Below are 18,561 nucleotides of genomic sequence, written 5' to 3' on the forward strand. Positions count from 1 at the left end.
CTTCCCTCTGCACACCTGAGGTTTTTGGTTCCCCCTGCCCCTGCTTTCGGAGCTGTCCTTCCTCCGGTCAGAAGAACTAAAGGATTGACTCTTCAGTATAAGAATGCACAATGCGCCCTGGCTGGCACAGCTCAGTGGACTGAGCTTGGGCTGTGAACCAAAGCATCGCACGTTCGATTCCCAGTCAGGGCACATGCCTGGGTTGCAGGCCACAGCCCCCAGCAACCGCACATTGGTGTTCCTCTCTCTCTCTCTCCTTCTCCCTCCCTTCCCTCTCTAAAAATAAATAAATAAAATCTTAAAAAAAAAAGAATGCACAATGCTCACAATTTCAATGTCATTCCCTGGATTACATCCATACACAAGTGCAAGTTAGCGCAGCCTTGCCAAGGCGTGTAAAAGGAAAACTGTTCCGTGCAAGTGAAACACCACATCCACACGTTTATGGCTCAGGCATAAAACACATTTATTGGTCAAAACTTTACAAACCGAGAGCTTTTAAAAAGCACACAGCAACACATGACAATAGAGGAAATATAAAAAATCACCATCTCCTGTACAGATTTTAACAAGTAATAATCTATGATTTCATAGTTTATGATTTCATAGTTTTGAACACTATAAAGGAGGAATCCTTGTAGATCAATTTCTCCTTTTTATTTAGAGAATTAAATTATTTCTTAGGAATACCAGGACTGAAGGTCACCATGATGGTGGAGAAATTTCTATAGCAATTTATGTTTTCTATATACCAAGAGAGAGCGAGGTATTCATTTGGACTCACTGTATGCCTGCAGGAAACATCCAGGTAACTCTACATCTCTAACTAGATGTCATTACAATGACAGGGAAAAAAAGTCAGCAGGAACCATAGAAATAGAACCAGGAGGGACCTTGATCATTCACTCTGACCTTGGTTTCTATAGGAAGGAACTGAGCCCGGGTCTCCCAGCCCATTCGTGGAGGACCAGAGGCTAAAGGATTGTTTGAAATAGAAGCCTGGAGAGGAGAAGAATGGGGCACCTAGGTTCTCTGGGCATGTGGCCTCGAAACCACTCCCACAGGGGAGGGTCCAGAATCCAGCCAGAAAGTCCTGGGCTGCTGGCTGGTCTGGAAGGAGAGTTGGCAAGAACTACGCAGCCCTGGGAATCCAAGGGAGGTCAGGTTCATCTTTGAATTCTCAAGAGAGCTGAAGATAATTCTTAACCAGAATGTGAGAGCCATAAAAACAAATTTTAAAAAAGACAGCTGTGGCAACCCACCTAGATGAGACGGGAGCCAGAACAGACTCGGAGCTCAGGGCTATCAGTGATGTGAAAGAATCTGCAGGCACCTGTCTGAATAATGAGGTTGCTTTGTCCTGTGTTAATGCCCGCAACACGGCTGAGAGGGATCCTTTGCAAGGTCTGTCACCATCCTGAGTGCAGGTGCCTCGCCTGATCCTGCTGGGGCAATACAAAAGGCGCTGGTGGCTAAGCTTGCTGTTGAAAACTTGGACTGGACTCAGGATGCATCACCAAAATAGCTCTTGCAAAAAGGGAAAGTCAACAATGAGGTATACTGGTCTCAAAACAGAAAAATGTTCGCCGCCCCAGGAAGACAGAGCTTGCTGGAGGGTTGTCAAGTCCCTTGCTTTAGGTATATATTTTTAAACACACTACTTTTTGGACACTTTTGATTCCTCGGGGAACTGCTGGGTTTATTGATCAATGATCGGGACACAGAAGCACCCCCAGCTCAATCCAGAGCAGAGTGATACAAACACAGAGTCAGTTCCAATCCGCATTCAGCTTCACTGGGATTCAACCGCTTCCTGGGCAGAAGGAATAACTAGACAGACTGTGAAGTCCCTTCTGGCTCTGAAACAGCTTCAGTGACGTGCTCCACCCAGTGGCCGGGTCAGTGCCGTGAGCATCCATTGAGAGATTGCTCCAGGGCCCAGATCGAAATGCACACAAGCCAGGCTCCGCTGTCAGGGAACTCGCTATCCCATGGGTCGGCTGTGGAAAACCTTCTCCATCTCATTTAAGATATTAAGGCACTAGGCTGAAGGTGTTTGGGAAGGATCAGTTTCAAAAATCAACACATCGAGTATTAGAGAAACCCTTTTGTTGTTAATACAAAGAACTGCTTCCGAGAGAAACTGGAGCAGCTAGTTGGTTATTCCGAAGCTGCCTTGTTTTTCTTTTTTTAAAAGATATATAAATTTGACTTGGTGGAACTCTCCCAGCACCATCAATAGACATATTACCACTTATTATAAAAAATACAGGTGATAGAGGAGAACCAGCAATCCTGGATTACTGGGGTTGGGTGGGGGGGGATCCAATTAGCACATCCCATCACCACTGTGTCTTGTCACAGGAAGCGGAAGAGGTAGCCAGAAAGAGGTGTCAGGTTACAGAGGTAAGGGCATCATGCCTGGGTTCCACGCCCCGTGCTTCCCATGACAGAAACGTACCGATAGAGGCTCGCCCACCATCCCTAAAGAAGGTACACTTCGAACATTTTCACAGTCGCAGCGAAGGGTTTGTGTAAACCATACAGTGACCCTGACCCTGGTCCCCCATGGGACGGAGCAAAACTGGCTGGCCTTCCGAAGCCCCGAGGCTGCACCCAGCGATGTGAGGGCCAGGGGCTTAGCCAGACACAGACCGCTTCAAGGCTTCCAGACTGCAGACACAGGAAATGACAGCCTGCAGCCAGTGTGCACGGGAAACAGGAAAAAGAGCTGTCCAAACCAAACAGCGTGCGTGCACATTTTCTCAAGGCAGCTATCCCAGTGTCTCTCCCAGCGTTCTGGGGTGACTGCTGCTGCTGTGCCTGTGTGGCTTTGCTGCTTCAATTTTAGGTGCAAGCATGTAGCAGATGAGAACCTTTAAAACAGAGGTCTCCATCAAACCACACTCGTGGATGCAGTCTATGACCCACATGTGCACTGCAGCCAAAACTCACAACAAAAATTCCTTTGCAATTTGTAGGGCTCTATGGAACTTACAACTGGGCTTTGAGTTTATGGAAGGACTTCTGGCCTGGTGGGATTACCACCTCTGGAGACCCTAAGAAAAGAAGAGATGAACTCCCTAATATTCGTACCTAACGAGAGAATTTGGGGTACACCAAAATTAAAGGTGCTGATGTCTAGATTTTTTTAATGGAGGAATTCTAGATAAATTCATCCAAGCAGAACTTTTCTCATTCTTCAGTGCCTCTGTTTTACTACACATGGACTGCACCTGCTTACTAGACAATGCAGCTGAGGCCGGGGGCCGGGGGGGGGGGGGGGTCAGCTTGGCCCTCTCCCTCCCAACCATGAGGTTAAAATGCATACCTTTGTGAAACTGCAAAACACTATGTGCCATGACCTTTTAATAAGCTCCAAAGGAAGGAAATTCATATGCTTTATAATAACTTGAAGGCCTTTGGTTGTGGTTGTTGGGCCTCACAGTTATACTCTGAGAGGCTGAACTCTGACCAGCTGGAAAGTCATTGCATGTAAATGGTGTTCCTTATCCACATATACGGAAATGTTTGTTTGTTTGTTTGCTTGCTTGTTTGTTTTAGTATTGGGTAAAAAGGATTTACAGTTGAATTTCCACCATCTAGTAAAGCAAGTGTTTACTCAATTCCCTGCTTTCTACAAAAAAAAAAAAAAATCGGGACCTTGGCCACAAAACCTTACGAAGAACAATCAGAAGGGTTCCCTTTCGCCTGTGTGAAATGCATCCCTACGCAGGGCACTACCCAGCATGCCTTCACTCTGCTCTGGCGGAACCCAATCCTGGCTCCAGCCCAGAGCTCGGTGTTTTAAAAATTAGAGGCCTGAAGACATATTACCCAATAAGCGAGAGCAACTCAGGGAAGTTACCCTCCAATACCCGGAGTGGAGGAAGCTCAGAAGCAACACCTAGCAATGGAGATTGTTTGGAAACTACACATTCTTCTTACCAAATAATTACTTAATGCCCAGCGGCTAATTATTAGAAATGTCCCTCTGATTTGCTCCTTCCAAGCCAACCTGCAGTACTGTCAACCACGGGTGTGGCACACTTAGACACACACAATTATCTCCTTCTGAAAGTGGGTCTCGCCTTATATTATAGGTTTCATCCTACGGTAGAGCTTTAAAAATTCTTCACCTCATGGCCAAGTTTGTGTGTTCCTCTGCAAATACATTCATTTAATCATGCACTTGCTTCGTGTCTGCTAAGTGTCATGAGCTGACCCAGGTGCAGAGAGACAGCAGCGCACAGAAGGGACGAGGTTCCTGCTCTCACAGACCTGACCTCTGGTTCCGGGGAGACTCAAATAACCCAAGTTGGCAGAGAACTGGGCACATCTGACCAGAGGGGGGCGCTCTCGTTCATAGCTTGTCTTAATCAAAGAGGACATTGGGGAAGAAAATTAAAACCATTTCTATTACCATAAAAACCTGCTGCAGTGTCAGTGTCCTAAAACATGTGCAAAAGTATGTCTTCCTCCTTCTCCACAGCAAGGGAACATCCTCCTAAGCAGGTGAGAAGGATGAGTACTTGTCAGCATGAACAGAAACGAGGAGCCAGGCTCGAATCCACACGGGTTTCCGTAAGGGAGATCCATCCTTCTGGGACCACGGCATAAAAATCCTGCCCCTTTCTATAAAAATGTGTTGGTTGACATGATCTAATGTATCAAATGATCTAAGCCTTAAAAGTCACATTATTCACTGATGCAATGGTCTGTTCAAGTGAAAGAAAAATAAATAAATGATCTAGTCTGGCTCGGTATGGAAGATTATTTTACACACCAACTCCTGAATGTCCCAGCACTGCTGAACAGCAGCGAACACACTTAGGGAAAACACCACCTTGAATTATTGTGATATTTAGAAAAGGGTCTAATTACTTTTTGAAGCTGTCATATTGTTTTGAGGATGTAATTCTAAACCATTCCTGAACCTGTAAGGTGATTTCACCTTCCTAAAAGTTAAGGAAGGTGATTAAAAGACTTAGTCATCTCTAACCTTATCCTACAATCACACATGGTATTCTTATTTTACACAGGTACACATCAACATCCGCCACTAAAATAATACTTTCGGTTGCACATTTGATTCCACGGTCAAGGGAAAATAATAAACTTATTTAAAGTGTTTATTCTCAGAATGGGATGCTCGCTCATCCTCCTTAATGCCTTCTGAGAGGACAGTTACCGAAAAACGACCGTCTCGTGCTCCGGAATACCGTATTTCCCCTTGTGCTCGTCGAATAATTTCCTTAGCTCCTCCATGTAGGTCTGATGCAGCTCCTCGATCTGCTCTGAGGTCGGGTGCGGGGTCTGCTTGACAGGGATGGGATGGCCAACTGCAAGAACAGAGAGGACACCAGGCGTGAGAAATGGAAACCACTCCGCCACCCCACGTGGCTGCCTCAGTGGCCGGCCCCGGAAAGATCTTCCAATCGGGCCCCACCAGGCCTGCTGGCTCCAGGCCCCCTTTCATTCTCCTGGCTGCCGACCATGGTCACCCCGTCCCACCTGATGACAAATAAAGAACTTTCCTTCTCATCAGACACGGCATTGTCTGTGCCCTGGTGGTTTGGACTCGGAGTCAAGCGAACCGCTGTGCTGACTGCAGCTGGGAGGGGAGAAGCCACCGCTGTGTGTACGCATCCCCAGCATCCCCCCCCCACCCTTGGGGACAGGTGACAGCCAGACCACAGTCCCCTCTTATCACTCACTGACTGCGAAATCTTGACTCATGAGGCATCAACCCTCTGCTCTCTTTTTAATGGTACCCCCCCCCAAAATTCAAAGATGGCTTTGTTGCTAAATATCTGTACTAGGAAACATACATGATCCCAAGGATTCCACTGTTTGTAAGAGTGGAAAACAGAACCAACCAAAAGGCTCACTGGAAAAGTTACTAAATAAACCGGCAAACATTTCATTCAATGGAATCTTAGGCAGCAATTTTTAATTAAATAATATTTTTGTAACTCTGTATAATGAGGAAGTTAACTAGATTTATTGTGCTCGTTTTGCAATATAGCAAATACCAAGTCAATACACTGTACACCTGAAACTAATAGAAATGTAATCGTACTTCAATTTTTAAAAATGAAATAATATATATGTAATACACACAGAGATGTCTAAAATGTATTAAGTGGGAAAGAGGTAAAAAAGTCATATGTTCTCATTTATGAAAAAATTATATTTCTAGATGCATGATAAGCTTTTTGTGTATTTAAAAAGTATGGAAAGAGAGACTAATAACTATTACCTCAAGCAAGGAAGGAGAGATGAAGCAATTTTCACTTTACCTGTATTGTAAATTTCTACAATGAGAATACATATGTGTTTCACCTATGTAATTAAAGATGAACTAATTCATTTTTTAAAAACTGGTAACCTCTACATGCATTTTCAAATGCATTTGTGTAATAAATAACTTTAATCTCACTTGTCTCAGATTTGAGAGAATTCAGACAGGAAGGTACACAGGGCTTTAGCTCTTCTGGGTCCTTTCTGCTGCTCACTGCGCCCCCTGCTGCTCTAGTGCTGCTACTAATGCTGAGTTTAAAACGTACAGGATGCTCAATGACCAGCTGGGTGGCAAACTGCTTATTACCTTTCATTCATTAGCCTGGGCATGAGGTCAAGGGGGGCTGTAGGGAACAGAATAGAACTGATAGGGAAGGAGGTTTCCTTTGCCTGTCCTGAGTCACCTGTGCTACATCCCAGCTCAAATCCCTGTCAGCAACAGCAGGTGGTTACTTAAGGGAGAACCAAGGAGGTATATTTGTATATATATAGACCCTTACTGCAACATTTTAGCAAATTGCTAACTTTTTAACCATTTATAGCCTCAAGAAGCTTGTGTACAGTTTTCTTTATAGCCTGGAGGTCACATTTCTATAGAGTAGGCATGGGTCCTTTGTCCTTCAACATGAAGAACTAGAAACACAAGGGAGGTGGGGGGAGACAGAAGAAGGTAAAAGGGGATGAATGGTGATGGAAGGAGATTTGATAGACACCTGAAACCTGCATTATTTTATCAACCAATGTCACCCTACTACATTCAATAAGTAAGTTTTTAAAAAAAGAATTTGGTAGTTATACAGCTGAAAAAATAAAGCAGCAGAAACATAACCGTCTCTGTCTGTTGTGGTTGGAAATGCACGCCGAGGCTAAGGTGCTGGGTGGAAGTGGGAGCTGGTGACTCACACGGGGAGTCACCAGCTGGGGCCAGGGGGCCACGAGGAGCCACGGGGCCGGACGGCGTCTGGTGCCGGCTCACCAGCAGGCACGTGGAGCTAAGGAGCAATGCCCTCCCTCGCCTGCATTCCCACGTGTGCAGGATACAAAGTACAGTTAGGAAGATTCTGAGGCTCCCTTTCAGCTCTGACCTTTGCTGTTTGAGGGGAGGGGGGAAGAGACATCTACATGTCAATGTGCTAGCAAACTCCTGATTTTATAGGAAAGCTTCTGTTTTCTTAGTGAAATGATCCCAAGGACGGAGGTCAAGTGCAACTAACTGTTCGGGGTGAGAGTGAGGGACCTGTAAAGAGACACGGCTGTCTAAGAAGATGAGGCGTGGTGTTCCCAGCTCACTTTGTCATCAGAACGTGAGTTCTGAGGTTGTCTCTCATTTCCTACGAGTTATCTTACAGTCAACTTCGATTCCCTTCAATGCACATCTTTATACTTCAGATAGTTCTTCCAGAGAGCTCAAAGATGCCTATTGTATTTACCATCATGAGACCTTTCCCTGCAAAGCGTGAGGTGGCGCCATACTTGCCTTCTCTCATTTACACGGACAGAAGCTGAGGTGGTGGCAGTTGCTAACCTACACACACTAAGCAGAGGAAATGGTGATGTATACCCAGTATTCCTGCCCCTCATTACAAAACTGACCTGAACTTGGATTCGAGAGTAAGAAACCTTTCTCCATTACTTCTTAGGGATCAAGCCGGAGGGAACAAACAAAAATTAGCAAATCCGAGAAGGGTCTCCTGAGCCCTAAGAGACCAGAGCTCTCCTCTCCACGAGAAGATGTTTACCACTAAGGAGAAGAAAAAAACACTTTCAACCTAAAACAAAGTTAGTGGCAACCTGCCGCATAACTCTCTTTTTACAATACCAAGGGGAAAACAGCTGCCCCAGACTGCTCTGGGCAAGAGAACTCCCCGCCCTGGAAAATCCACCCAACATCTACTTGTGGCCGAGTCAGGAATCTGAGCTTCTGTTTATGTTTTGGTGCTTTTCGGAGCTGGCAGGTCGCATGTCCCCTTTTCCAAGTCCATGTGACAACTGGAGGTTCGTTATGCATTACCGCTTCCCACGGCCACCTCGCTCTGCTGTCTAAGGTGCTGGGCTGCATTTATCGAGGGCAAAGAACTAGCGACTTTGTGAGCCGCTGTATGTGCAGCTGGAGGACCATTTGGACATGGACGTTATTTCCTTCTCACTGAGGCAAAGCGTAGATCTCTGACAAAAAGAAATCTTTGTCCTGCTTTTCTGTAATTATGAAAACTCCACAGCGTTTCTCTCTCTAAAGGCCTTACACAGGAATTGCTTTCTCCAGAAGCTACAACGCCATACACGCGAGAAAGAACAGGCAGAGAGCTTGTGACACCCACAAGCTTGTGTCTCTGCGTGACAGAGTGGGTGGAGGGTCCCAACGTGGGTGCCAGACGAAACCTAGGCATCAACAGATGCCCCGTGTGAGTGTGTGTGGTGTGTGTGCATGTGTGTACATACACACATTACACACCACACACTCAAGAACATTTACTGAGCACCTTACATGTTATCCTGGGCACTATACTGATCCTGTCAACATTACGTACTTTAATCTCTTCAATTAAAATTTCAATGAAAGCTTCCTCTTCCTTTCTTTCTATTTCAGAGAATCCTTTAGCATGATTTTTTTTTCCTATCAGGATATAATAATGACTTGAAACATAATAGACTACATTTTTCCTCATGTGGTTTCAAAGCAATGTTATTCAAATAAAGTACATCCCTTCTCTATCTCTTTTTATTTAAAAATGTGTCAAACCTATAGAAAAAATGATGCAATAATCACTTATATACCCTTCCACTACAGTCACCAATTTCAAAACTTTTGCAAACACATGTATATGAATCTCATTACAAGGGGGAACTAATAAAACCTGGAATAATCTTCTGAAGGGTGGGCCCCTTGTAGCACAGGTTTCCCCCAATAGGTGAGAGTTCTAGGACCCCATCTGTATCAGTGTGCCAGCTGGCATTATTGAGAGGCTGCGTTTGGCTTCACTGAATTTTTGAAGACTCAACGCATTTGCCTGTTTCATGATGGTGATTTACAAGCCCACCTGCTCACATCATGGTGAGTGGTCTGCAGAAGCCCTCCAAGGGAAATGTTTTGCCAAAATGGAAGAGGTAAAACAAAAAAACAGCAGAAGCACTAGAAGGCATCAAAACGGATGCATTCAAAAACTACTCCGAGCAGTGGAAAAAAGTCTTGATAGGTGTATTGCATCACACAGAGAGTACTTCGAAGGTGACTGAAGTTTAAACATATAAGAATACATAATTTTTTAATAAATCCTGTTTTAGGGCCCCCCTTCATATGTATTTACATGTGTATTATTATTTTTTTTGTAGAACCATCTGAAAGTTGCAGACAACAGTGATTCAGTCATGCTAATCATCCCTACGTACTTCAGCATACAAGAACAAAGACACCGTCCCGCATAACAAGACCATTACCACACCCAAGGAACTGAACCTCTGCCCCATATTATTTTGTACTTAACCCACATTCAAACTTGATCAACTGTCTCAGTTGTACCCTGTATCTCTTTTCCCCCCAATCCACGACAGCTGTTCTCACTCTCTCCTTCCGGTCTTTGGCAACATCGGCATTTTTGGGAGAGTTAAGATCAGTTGTTTTGTACCATGTCCTACAATCCGGACTTGCCTGAATGCATCCTCATTGTCCGGATTCAGATGAACCTTTTGGCCAGGATCCTTGCTTACGCAAGGACATTGAAACATATTTGACAGCTGTCAACAATCTGGTCAGGAATCTACCTTCTGCTCTGTAAACGCACCTGCACACACTCACCTGGCACCTGGCGGCCACAGGGTCCCCCCCCCCCAACCCCCTCAGATCAGCTCATCTACTCCCGAGGGACTCGTTGAGGAGACAGGCAACAGGCAATTATAACCGTCTCCCCTTTAGAGGTGGAAAGGCTGAGGCTCAGAGGAGATAAGGGGAACGTTCTAAGTCACTCCGAGTCAGACCGCAAACCCACAGCACTTCCTCAGGACACCTTCCCGGGCGCGGTATCAACTGTGAGTGGCGATGGTGGCTGAGCATCGGCTGCAGCCGCCACGGTGGGCCTGCAGATGGCAAGAACCAATGCCTTTTTTTTTAGAGAGAGAGAAATTGGAAGGAAGAGAGACACATCAATTAGTTGTTCCACTTATTTTTCCATTTACTGGTTGATTATTTTTTAGATTTTATTTATCTTTTAGAGAGAGGGGAGGGCAGAGAGACATCGATTGGTTGCCTCTCACATATCCCCAACTGGGGACCTGGTCTGCAACCCAGGCATGTGCCCTGACTGGGAATCGAACTAGCAACCCCTAGGTTTGCAGGCCAGCCCTCCATCCACTGAACCACACCAGCCACAGGAAAAACCAATGTCTTAATGGCATTGCTTGTATTTTTTCAATGTTGCCATAAGAGTCCAAATGCAGTAAACACTTCTGTCACACCTATAATCAGAAGACAGGCTGAAGGGTTAACAGGAGGACAGCAGACATTTCCAGGCTAGCGAAGATGGGACTGGACCCCTTTCTGTGCCACATGCAAACACAGCAGGTGAGCCTGTCTGGGTAGCCATACTGCAAAATGATCTAACACTGGGACTTTACGGTAAATGACAACTAACTAATACAAAGGGATGTTGTAGTTAGAAAATCACCAGTTGGCAGCCACAACTATAATAATTGAGTCAGGTCAGAATTACCAAAGGAGAGTGAAAACAAGTGAGTGAAGTTTAATAAAAAACAGGGCAGGCCCTGGACAGGTGGCTCAGTTGGTTGGAGCATCATCCTGTACACCAAAAGGTTGTGGGTTCAATCCCCAGTCAGGGTGCATACCTAAGTGTTGGGTTCAACCCCTGGTTGGCGCACATATGGTAGGCAATCAATCAATGTTTCTCCCTCACATTGATGTTGCTCTCATCTCTCTCACTCTTCCCCTTTCTCTCTCTCTCCCTGTCTCTCTCCCCACTGGCTCTTTCTCTCCCTTCCTCCCTCTCTAAAAATCTGTGAACATATCCTCAGGCGAAGATTAAAAAAAGAAGGGTAAGTCCACAGTCTCTAAGTAACACTACCCCCAGATAACATCTCAATGAAGAAAAAAATCTTTCTATTTCTACATATAACACATAACACATATACGTAAATACATAAAGATTTACACAGACAAATGCACAAATGTATCTTGATAGTGAAAAACCTGGCAAACCCCTAAGGGACCAAAGTTACCATCACCAGCAACAAGACCAAGCACCATCAAGCGCCTCCTGACGTGAGGTGTGGAGGAGGACACGCCACCATTTCTGTGGAATTCCTGCCACGTACGCACAGCTGGGACGGGACACAGTCACAGGGAAACACACTACCCCAAGACGAGGGAGCAAAAAAATGACTCCTCTTTACGGTGAATTTGAATCTGGCCACGTCCATTCGACTGCTGACCAATGAACTACTTGTCAGTAGGATGTAACCAGGCCGTCTACATGACAAACCACTTAAACAGAAATGTCCCTAGGGGGATGGATGGGGACGGACGGGGACTCGACTTGGGTGGTGAACACACAGCACAGTGCACAGATGGTGTGCTGTACACATGTACACCCGAAACTCATATAATTTTATTAAGCAATGTGACCCCAGCAAACTCAATAAAATGAAAATAAATAAATAGATAGATAGGTAGATAGATAAATATTTAACCCAGCCAGGTGAGAACTATAATCGTTTAACCTGAAAACATATACTTGCTTTGAACATTCACAACTTATTTCGGGGTACATATGTGTTATACTTAATTAAACGTTTAGATCCTAAAAGCATGTCTTAAAATTTTTTAAATCCCCCAAAATGCCAACTATAGTAAAAATATAAAATATAAATATCACATAAAATATCAAAATGACTAATTAAAAATATGCCAAAAAATGAAACCAGCTTGTCCTAAAAAACACAATTAAAGACTTACTCTTACCTCAGTATTTCTATTGCACTAACTAATCAACGTCTTCTAACCTTCCATCTGAGTTAAATATAGCATTTAAAATGTCACATGACCACATGTGAGACTCAAAGCTCTCACAAACTAACAGTCGTACAAACCCCTTCTGATGAAACAGACCTAAAAAGAGAACATTTAGTTTCATTTAATGGGCCATCCGTGGTGAAACTATTACTTCTACTTTCCTAGGAAGTATACAATTTTGGTTAACTCTGCTATGAACACCTGATTCAGCAATTTCTAATTTTCAACTCTCCAGTTCCTGTTCCACCGGAGACCTAATTACTTTCCTCCTCAGTCTTTTTATCAACAGGCTGTCACCCTCCTCCCCCACCTCCGTTTCCCTAAACATGCAACTTATAAAAATAAAGTCAGTCTATATTCAGATATGCATAAATATATCTAAACTGCAAAAAAAATGCTTTTGAGATAGAAACTGATGCCAATGTGAACTGAACATGCTGAAGACACCTTTTATCCAGAAATCTGCATATACAAACAGGCTCTGACAGAACTTCCTCTAAGAATCTGCTACAGAGAGACAGGTTTTCCTAGAGGATTAGAAACTTTACTTCCAAAATTAGATTCGACCTGTAGTTCCAGAGCAGGAATCTTAGAAGTCATCAATTCCTATTCAAATGGAAAATACAGTCATTTTGTAAACAACAGGCACACCAAAAATGAAACTCAAACAACATCTGTAGAATTGTTATTTTAGAAAGATCTTACTCGAAGCCACTTCGCTTGCATTAGCACCTCAGTCAAGAAGAATAAATGCTGCTCAAAGGAAGGTAACATTTCTATTCATTTTAACAAGCCTTCCGTCTCTGACGTACGTACCAACGGTGTGAATGGGTTTCCTGTAGGGCACGAGCCCAAAGTTGTACTGGAAAATCCCTCTGGCGTGGAACAGCGGCAACGCGAACCCCATGATCTTCTGTAGTTTATCCTGCACAGTTCGCAGCAGCGAGCCTTCGGGGTTGCTAACTTGTTTAAATAGTTCATTTTCACCAAAGGAAAACACCGGGACCAAATAGGCACTACAAACACAAAAAAAAAAGGTGGGGGGAGGAGGGGAGAATAAGAAATTTAAATGAAGCAGATTGAAAGATGTTCTTCTGTCCAACTGACTTTGCGACAGGCTTCTAACAGTTCTTTGGTGCCCCTTTCCTAGACTGCTAACTTCATGTTCCACACGTTGACACTGACTTACACTTGAATTTCTTGGGTGGGAGGTTGGGGGGGTGGTACATGAGCAGTGTAGTAGTTGGTGGACTTTACTCTATAGAAAATCAGGGTTCCAGAAAAATCTTCCTTCTATAGTTTGGGCCATGGTTCTTTTGTTTATTTGGTGGAAATCTTGCGTTTCTTTATGTACTTTGCTTATAAAGTGTTTAGTTACCGGGTGCCATGGCGGTGAGATGTGGGAAGGTCAATCCCACGCGCCATGAGCATCCACATCCGCTTTTATGGGAAGGTCGACGGGAGGAGGGCTGCCAAAATTACTTGACTCCTTTGTGCTCACTCAACAGTGTCGAAATGAAGAGCCACTTACCCGTGGGTCAGAGCCATTTTCACAAAGCCTTTCCGCTGGCGGATGAACAGGGTGAATTTCCCAGGATGAGCGTCTAACGACTCCTCTGCGCCCCCGAGGACAATGACTGAAATGTGTCCACCTCCCTCCTTGCTCAGCACGTGGCACAAACTTTTCTTGGAAACGGAGACTGGCCCTTAGTGAATAAAACAAAAGGAGTAACTAATCATCCTTCGTTAAACATGAAAACACTTTCATCACAATATTTTATGGCATCAGAGAACACCTAACAACATTTTCTATGCTGCTTAGACTCTGTCTACCTCGATGGCTCAACAACCTCCTCAAACTCTAAGCTTCCAAACCCCATGGACCAAATCCTTTGTCGAAGCTGTTCCTTGTCCAACATTTCCTATCGAGGTGAATGGAACCATCATCGGTCCTGTCGCTCAAGTCAGAAACCGAGTCCCATGGGCATTCCCCTGTTCTTAGCCACCACGTTGGCCCATCTTTCACTCAAAATCCTCCACTGAGCGCCTGCCGCAGGGAAGACACCCTGCCAGATGCTGAGGACATGGGGACAAGATCACCACGTGCTGCCTTCATGGAGCCAATCAGCCACTTAGTCTTGTTCAACCTCTCGACCCTTTTTCCTATTAATCTTCTGCATTTCCACGGCCACCATCACTGTGCCCGCTGAGCCCGCAGCACCTGTCCCTGATCACCGCCTTAGGCCCCTCCCGTCACCACAGTCTCCAGGCACATCTCCTGTCTGGATGACCTTTCAAACATGCAAACGACAGTCAGGTCCCTCTTTTGCTCAAAGGCCCTCACAGGTTCCCATGGCTCACTACCAGGGCTTTAGAGCCCTCGAAGGACAGCCAAAACTGTTGTAATCTGATCTGCACTCCCTGCCCGCTGGCTGGCCAGAAGGGGCAGATGGAGGGGGTGTGAGCCTTGAAACACAGCGCACTCTGGCTGACCCCTGCCGGGCACACCCCCACCAGCCTGAGCCGGGAGGACGGGTTTGCAGCGGGACTGACGCACTTAGAGCCACAGAAATCTCTTGAGTGAGAGCACGTCAGACACCTGACAACACAGCATCTCTCAAACCCTGCTGGTTCTTTGCTAGAGGAGGTCTGGCGCACAAGTCTGTCTGTCTGTCGTTCACACCCCGGCTGCACTTGCTGAGGCAGGCGCACAGTGGATGGGCAGCCTGGGACCAGGGCCTGTCCTGGGAAGCAGGTTTTTGGGAGGCACTGGGAGTTCTCTAAGCTTAGACACAGAGTAGACAGAACCTCTACTGGCTATATATCTTGATATTTTTACTTTTTTTCTTTTAAAAAAGTATTGAATTTATTGGGGTGACATTGGTTAATAAAATTATATAGGTTTCAGGTGTGCAGCTCACCACCCCATGTCAAGTCTCCTTCCATCACCATTTATCCCCCCTTTACCCTGCCCTACCCACCCCCAACTCTCATTCCCCCTGGTAATCACCATACTGGTGTGTGTGTGTGTGTGTGTGTGTGTGTGTTTTACTTAATCCCTCCACCTTTTCTAATGCAGACTCCACTCCCCTCCCCGCTGACAGCTGTCGGTCTGTTCTCTGTATCTATAAGTCTCTATTTGTTAGTTTATTTTGTTTATTAGATTCCACATGTAAATGAAATCATATGGTATTTGTCTTTCTCTGGCTGACTTATTTCACTTAAGGTGATACTCTCCAGGTCTATCCATGCTGTTACAGAAGATAAGATTTCCTTCCTTTTTTTTTTTTTTAACAGCTGAGTAGGATTCCATTGTGTAAATGTGTATTTATTTCGCTTTGAGAACGCTTGACGTCACATCACAGCACAGGACAAGATCTCATGGTGTCGTAACGCAGTGGTGGCAGGCAGGCCTCAACTCACACGCTAGCTCTAGCAAACAGCAGTGGCGGCGGCGGTGGCACAAGAAGGAGAGCGCCCCCCGCCCCAGGTTGATTACTGGCATCTGACATGCAGAGGCAAGGGTGCGCCTGCGTCTCCCGTGCCGCAGATTCGCCACACCTGCTCTCAGTCACGCCACTCGAACTCACCTGCGGCTGCACTTTGAAAACGACACGAGTATCTGTAAATAGATTTCTGTACTTTTTTGAGTTTCCCTCACAAAGGGAAGTTTCCCTTTAATTTCCCTTTAATTAAAGTTTCCCTTTAATTTTCTTGTGTAAAACCCTTATTGCTTTGTTATTTTGTCCCTCAGATTCCACATATGCGTGAAATCAGATGGTACTTGTCTTTCTCTGACCGACCTGTTTCCCTCGGCAGGATGCTCTCCGGACCCATCCATGCTGTCGGGAGGGGACACCAACAAAATAGAAACAGACTCATAGAGAGAGAACGGACCAACAGCTGTCGGAGGGTAGGGGTGCAGGGCTGGGCGGAAAGTAAAGGGATTAGCAAAAAATAAAACCTCATAGACACAGACAATCGTACGGAGGTTACCAAAGGGACAGGGGTGAGAAGAGGCAGAACAGAGGATGGGGGGCAAGTGATGATGGGCGGAGACTTGACTCGGGTGGTGCACACACAACAATATACAGATGATGTGTTGCAGAACTGTACACCTGAAACCTATGTAATTTAATTAACCAATGTCACTCCAATAAATTCAATAAAAAAGAAAAAAAACCTCTAACCCAACATCTGCAAAAACATGGAAAAGAAGGGATATTTTTCCTCTAGAGTAGTTAGGAAGGGTTTAGTGCACCCCCTAGAGGCCACATGCAGTGTCGGCCTCGACTGGACTGAGCCCAGGGCCGTGTCGGAGAAGGTCCATAAACAGCCCCTGAAAATCCAGCCACAGAGCCTGGTCCTTTGGTGTTCAGTGATGTCCTGTCAGCTATTCATGACAACGGAGATTTGGTCAATTAACAAGAAGTAGTGAAAACCTGGAAGACCATGTTATCTCTGAACATGCCATTCATTGATTCTGAAATTGAAATTTTTCAAAAAAGAAACTACCCACTTTTCTTTCTATCCAAGAAACCCAAAGACAATAATACGCATAAAGCACTTTCCAAGTTACTGTAGTTGACGGTTAGTCGATAACTTGCTCAAATTGGAAAACCGAACAAACTGCGCCCCTTCAGGCGAGGTGGGAGCTAGCGACAGAAGCTAGGCCTTCTGTCCACGCTCACACAGTATCTCTACGGCATTTCCGCTGAGCGTGTCCCCAGCACCGGTAGAACTGCAACCTCACTGACCAAAGCGTCTTCCACTAGTTCAAAGCGCAATCAAGCAAGTCTGATTTCTGACCCCACCGAGACGTAATCAGGGAAACCAAAGATGGCAGATCATGTTCAGTTTACAGCAGGGAAGCAAAAGATAGGTTATATACACTGCCATTACTTCGAGGTACACCGAGGGACATCTCTCATCTCTAACATTCATAAAAGTATACGAGACACCTTTCCGCAGGTGCAATTTATCATTTGTTGGCTTCTCTCTCCCGCATCTGTATACCATACACTCATCAATTTATCCTTTTGTTAAATTCACGTCTGCTGACTGTCCCTAGCTTCCAGGCACTAGGCCGATACTTGGGTGGAACAGGAAAAAAAAAAGACAATGTGTGTGTTGCTGGCACTTTGGGGCGCGCGGCGCGGAGGCAGGAACATCTAACCAGCGCAGGAAGTGCCCTGTTGGGATGCAGACGCTGCGGACCTTTACCCGCACTGGGTTTGGGGCGGGGCCATTCCCGAGGCCCCGCCTCCCGGAACACCGCAGACCCAGCGTGCGCCCTCACTCACCGCTGCTCATCAGATACTCTCGGAAGAGCGGGCACCGGAACCAGATCGGGAGCACGTGCAGGTACGCAGTGAAGCCGGGGAACAGCTCCTTGAAAGCCGAATAGTTGGTGCAGAAATTTCCGAAGGCTCCGGCCACGAGCACTCCATGGGGGTGAAACCCAAATATGTAGTTGTGACTTGGATCCAAATCTGTGGTTTTGATGAGCTGTAACACATTTAGATCAAGATGGTTTTTGTTTTAATGTTCCCTGCTTAGTTTCCAGGAAGAAAGAAAATGACTCACAATTGCCTCTCATATCAACACAATATACAGGTGATGTATCATAGAACTGTACACATGAAACCTATGTGATTTTATTGATTTTATTAACCCGTGTCACCCCAATAAATTCCATAAAAAAGAAAAAAATGAAAATAATATGTAAAATATATTAGGACTTTAAAAAAGAGGAAATAAAGAATATGACTTGTTTTTGTTCTCTGGGTTAGAGCTGTTCCCCCAATGTACTTTTATCTTCACCCAAGGACATTTTTCTTTATTGTTTAGAGAGAGGAGAGGGACCAGAGAGGAAGGGAGAGAGAGAAACATCAATTAGTTGCCCGTCTCACGCACGTGCGTGACCCCAGACCAGGGGTCATATGTGCCTGGACTGGGGATCAACCCCACAACGTAGGAGTGTGCCCTGACCAGGACTCGAACCTACAACCTTTTAGTTAAAGGATAATGCTCCAACCAACTGAGCCACACTGGCCAGGGCCCCCCAGTTTTTATCTATTTCCTGAGCCCAGAGCCCCTCACCATAGCCTTCTGAATTTCGATTTAGCTTAGAGTCCATTCAGTAACTTGGGCTGACTTGGAGGCTTTCTCCCCTAAAAGGGGAAAAGTTTGAAACATGTGTCATAAAAATGTTTCAGTCATCTCAAAATCATACTACT

General features: G+C 45.3%; 1 protein-coding gene across 1 annotated transcript in view; it reads right to left on the reverse strand.

Annotated features, from left to right (window-relative positions):
- Window positions 1–452: 452 nt before the first annotated feature.
- Window positions 453–18,561, reverse strand: part of MOGAT1 (monoacylglycerol O-acyltransferase 1) — a 29,163-nt gene continuing 11,054 nt past the window's right edge. The window contains exons 3-6 of the mRNA XM_028510619.2: window positions 17,626–17,830; window positions 13,854–14,028; window positions 13,139–13,338; window positions 453–5,342 (exon numbers count right to left, since the gene is read on the reverse strand). Of these exons, the coding sequence (XP_028366420.1) occupies window positions 5,188–5,342; window positions 13,139–13,338; window positions 13,854–14,028; window positions 17,626–17,830 (735 nt within the window). The 3' untranslated portion in view covers window positions 453–5,187. The remainder of the gene's footprint in view (window positions 5,343–13,138; window positions 13,339–13,853; window positions 14,029–17,625; window positions 17,831–18,561) is intronic.

This window comes from Phyllostomus discolor, chromosome 4, assembly GCF_004126475.2.
Source record: "Phyllostomus discolor isolate MPI-MPIP mPhyDis1 chromosome 4, mPhyDis1.pri.v3, whole genome shotgun sequence".
Classification (NCBI taxonomy): Eukaryota; Metazoa; Chordata; class Mammalia; order Chiroptera; family Phyllostomidae; genus Phyllostomus; species Phyllostomus discolor.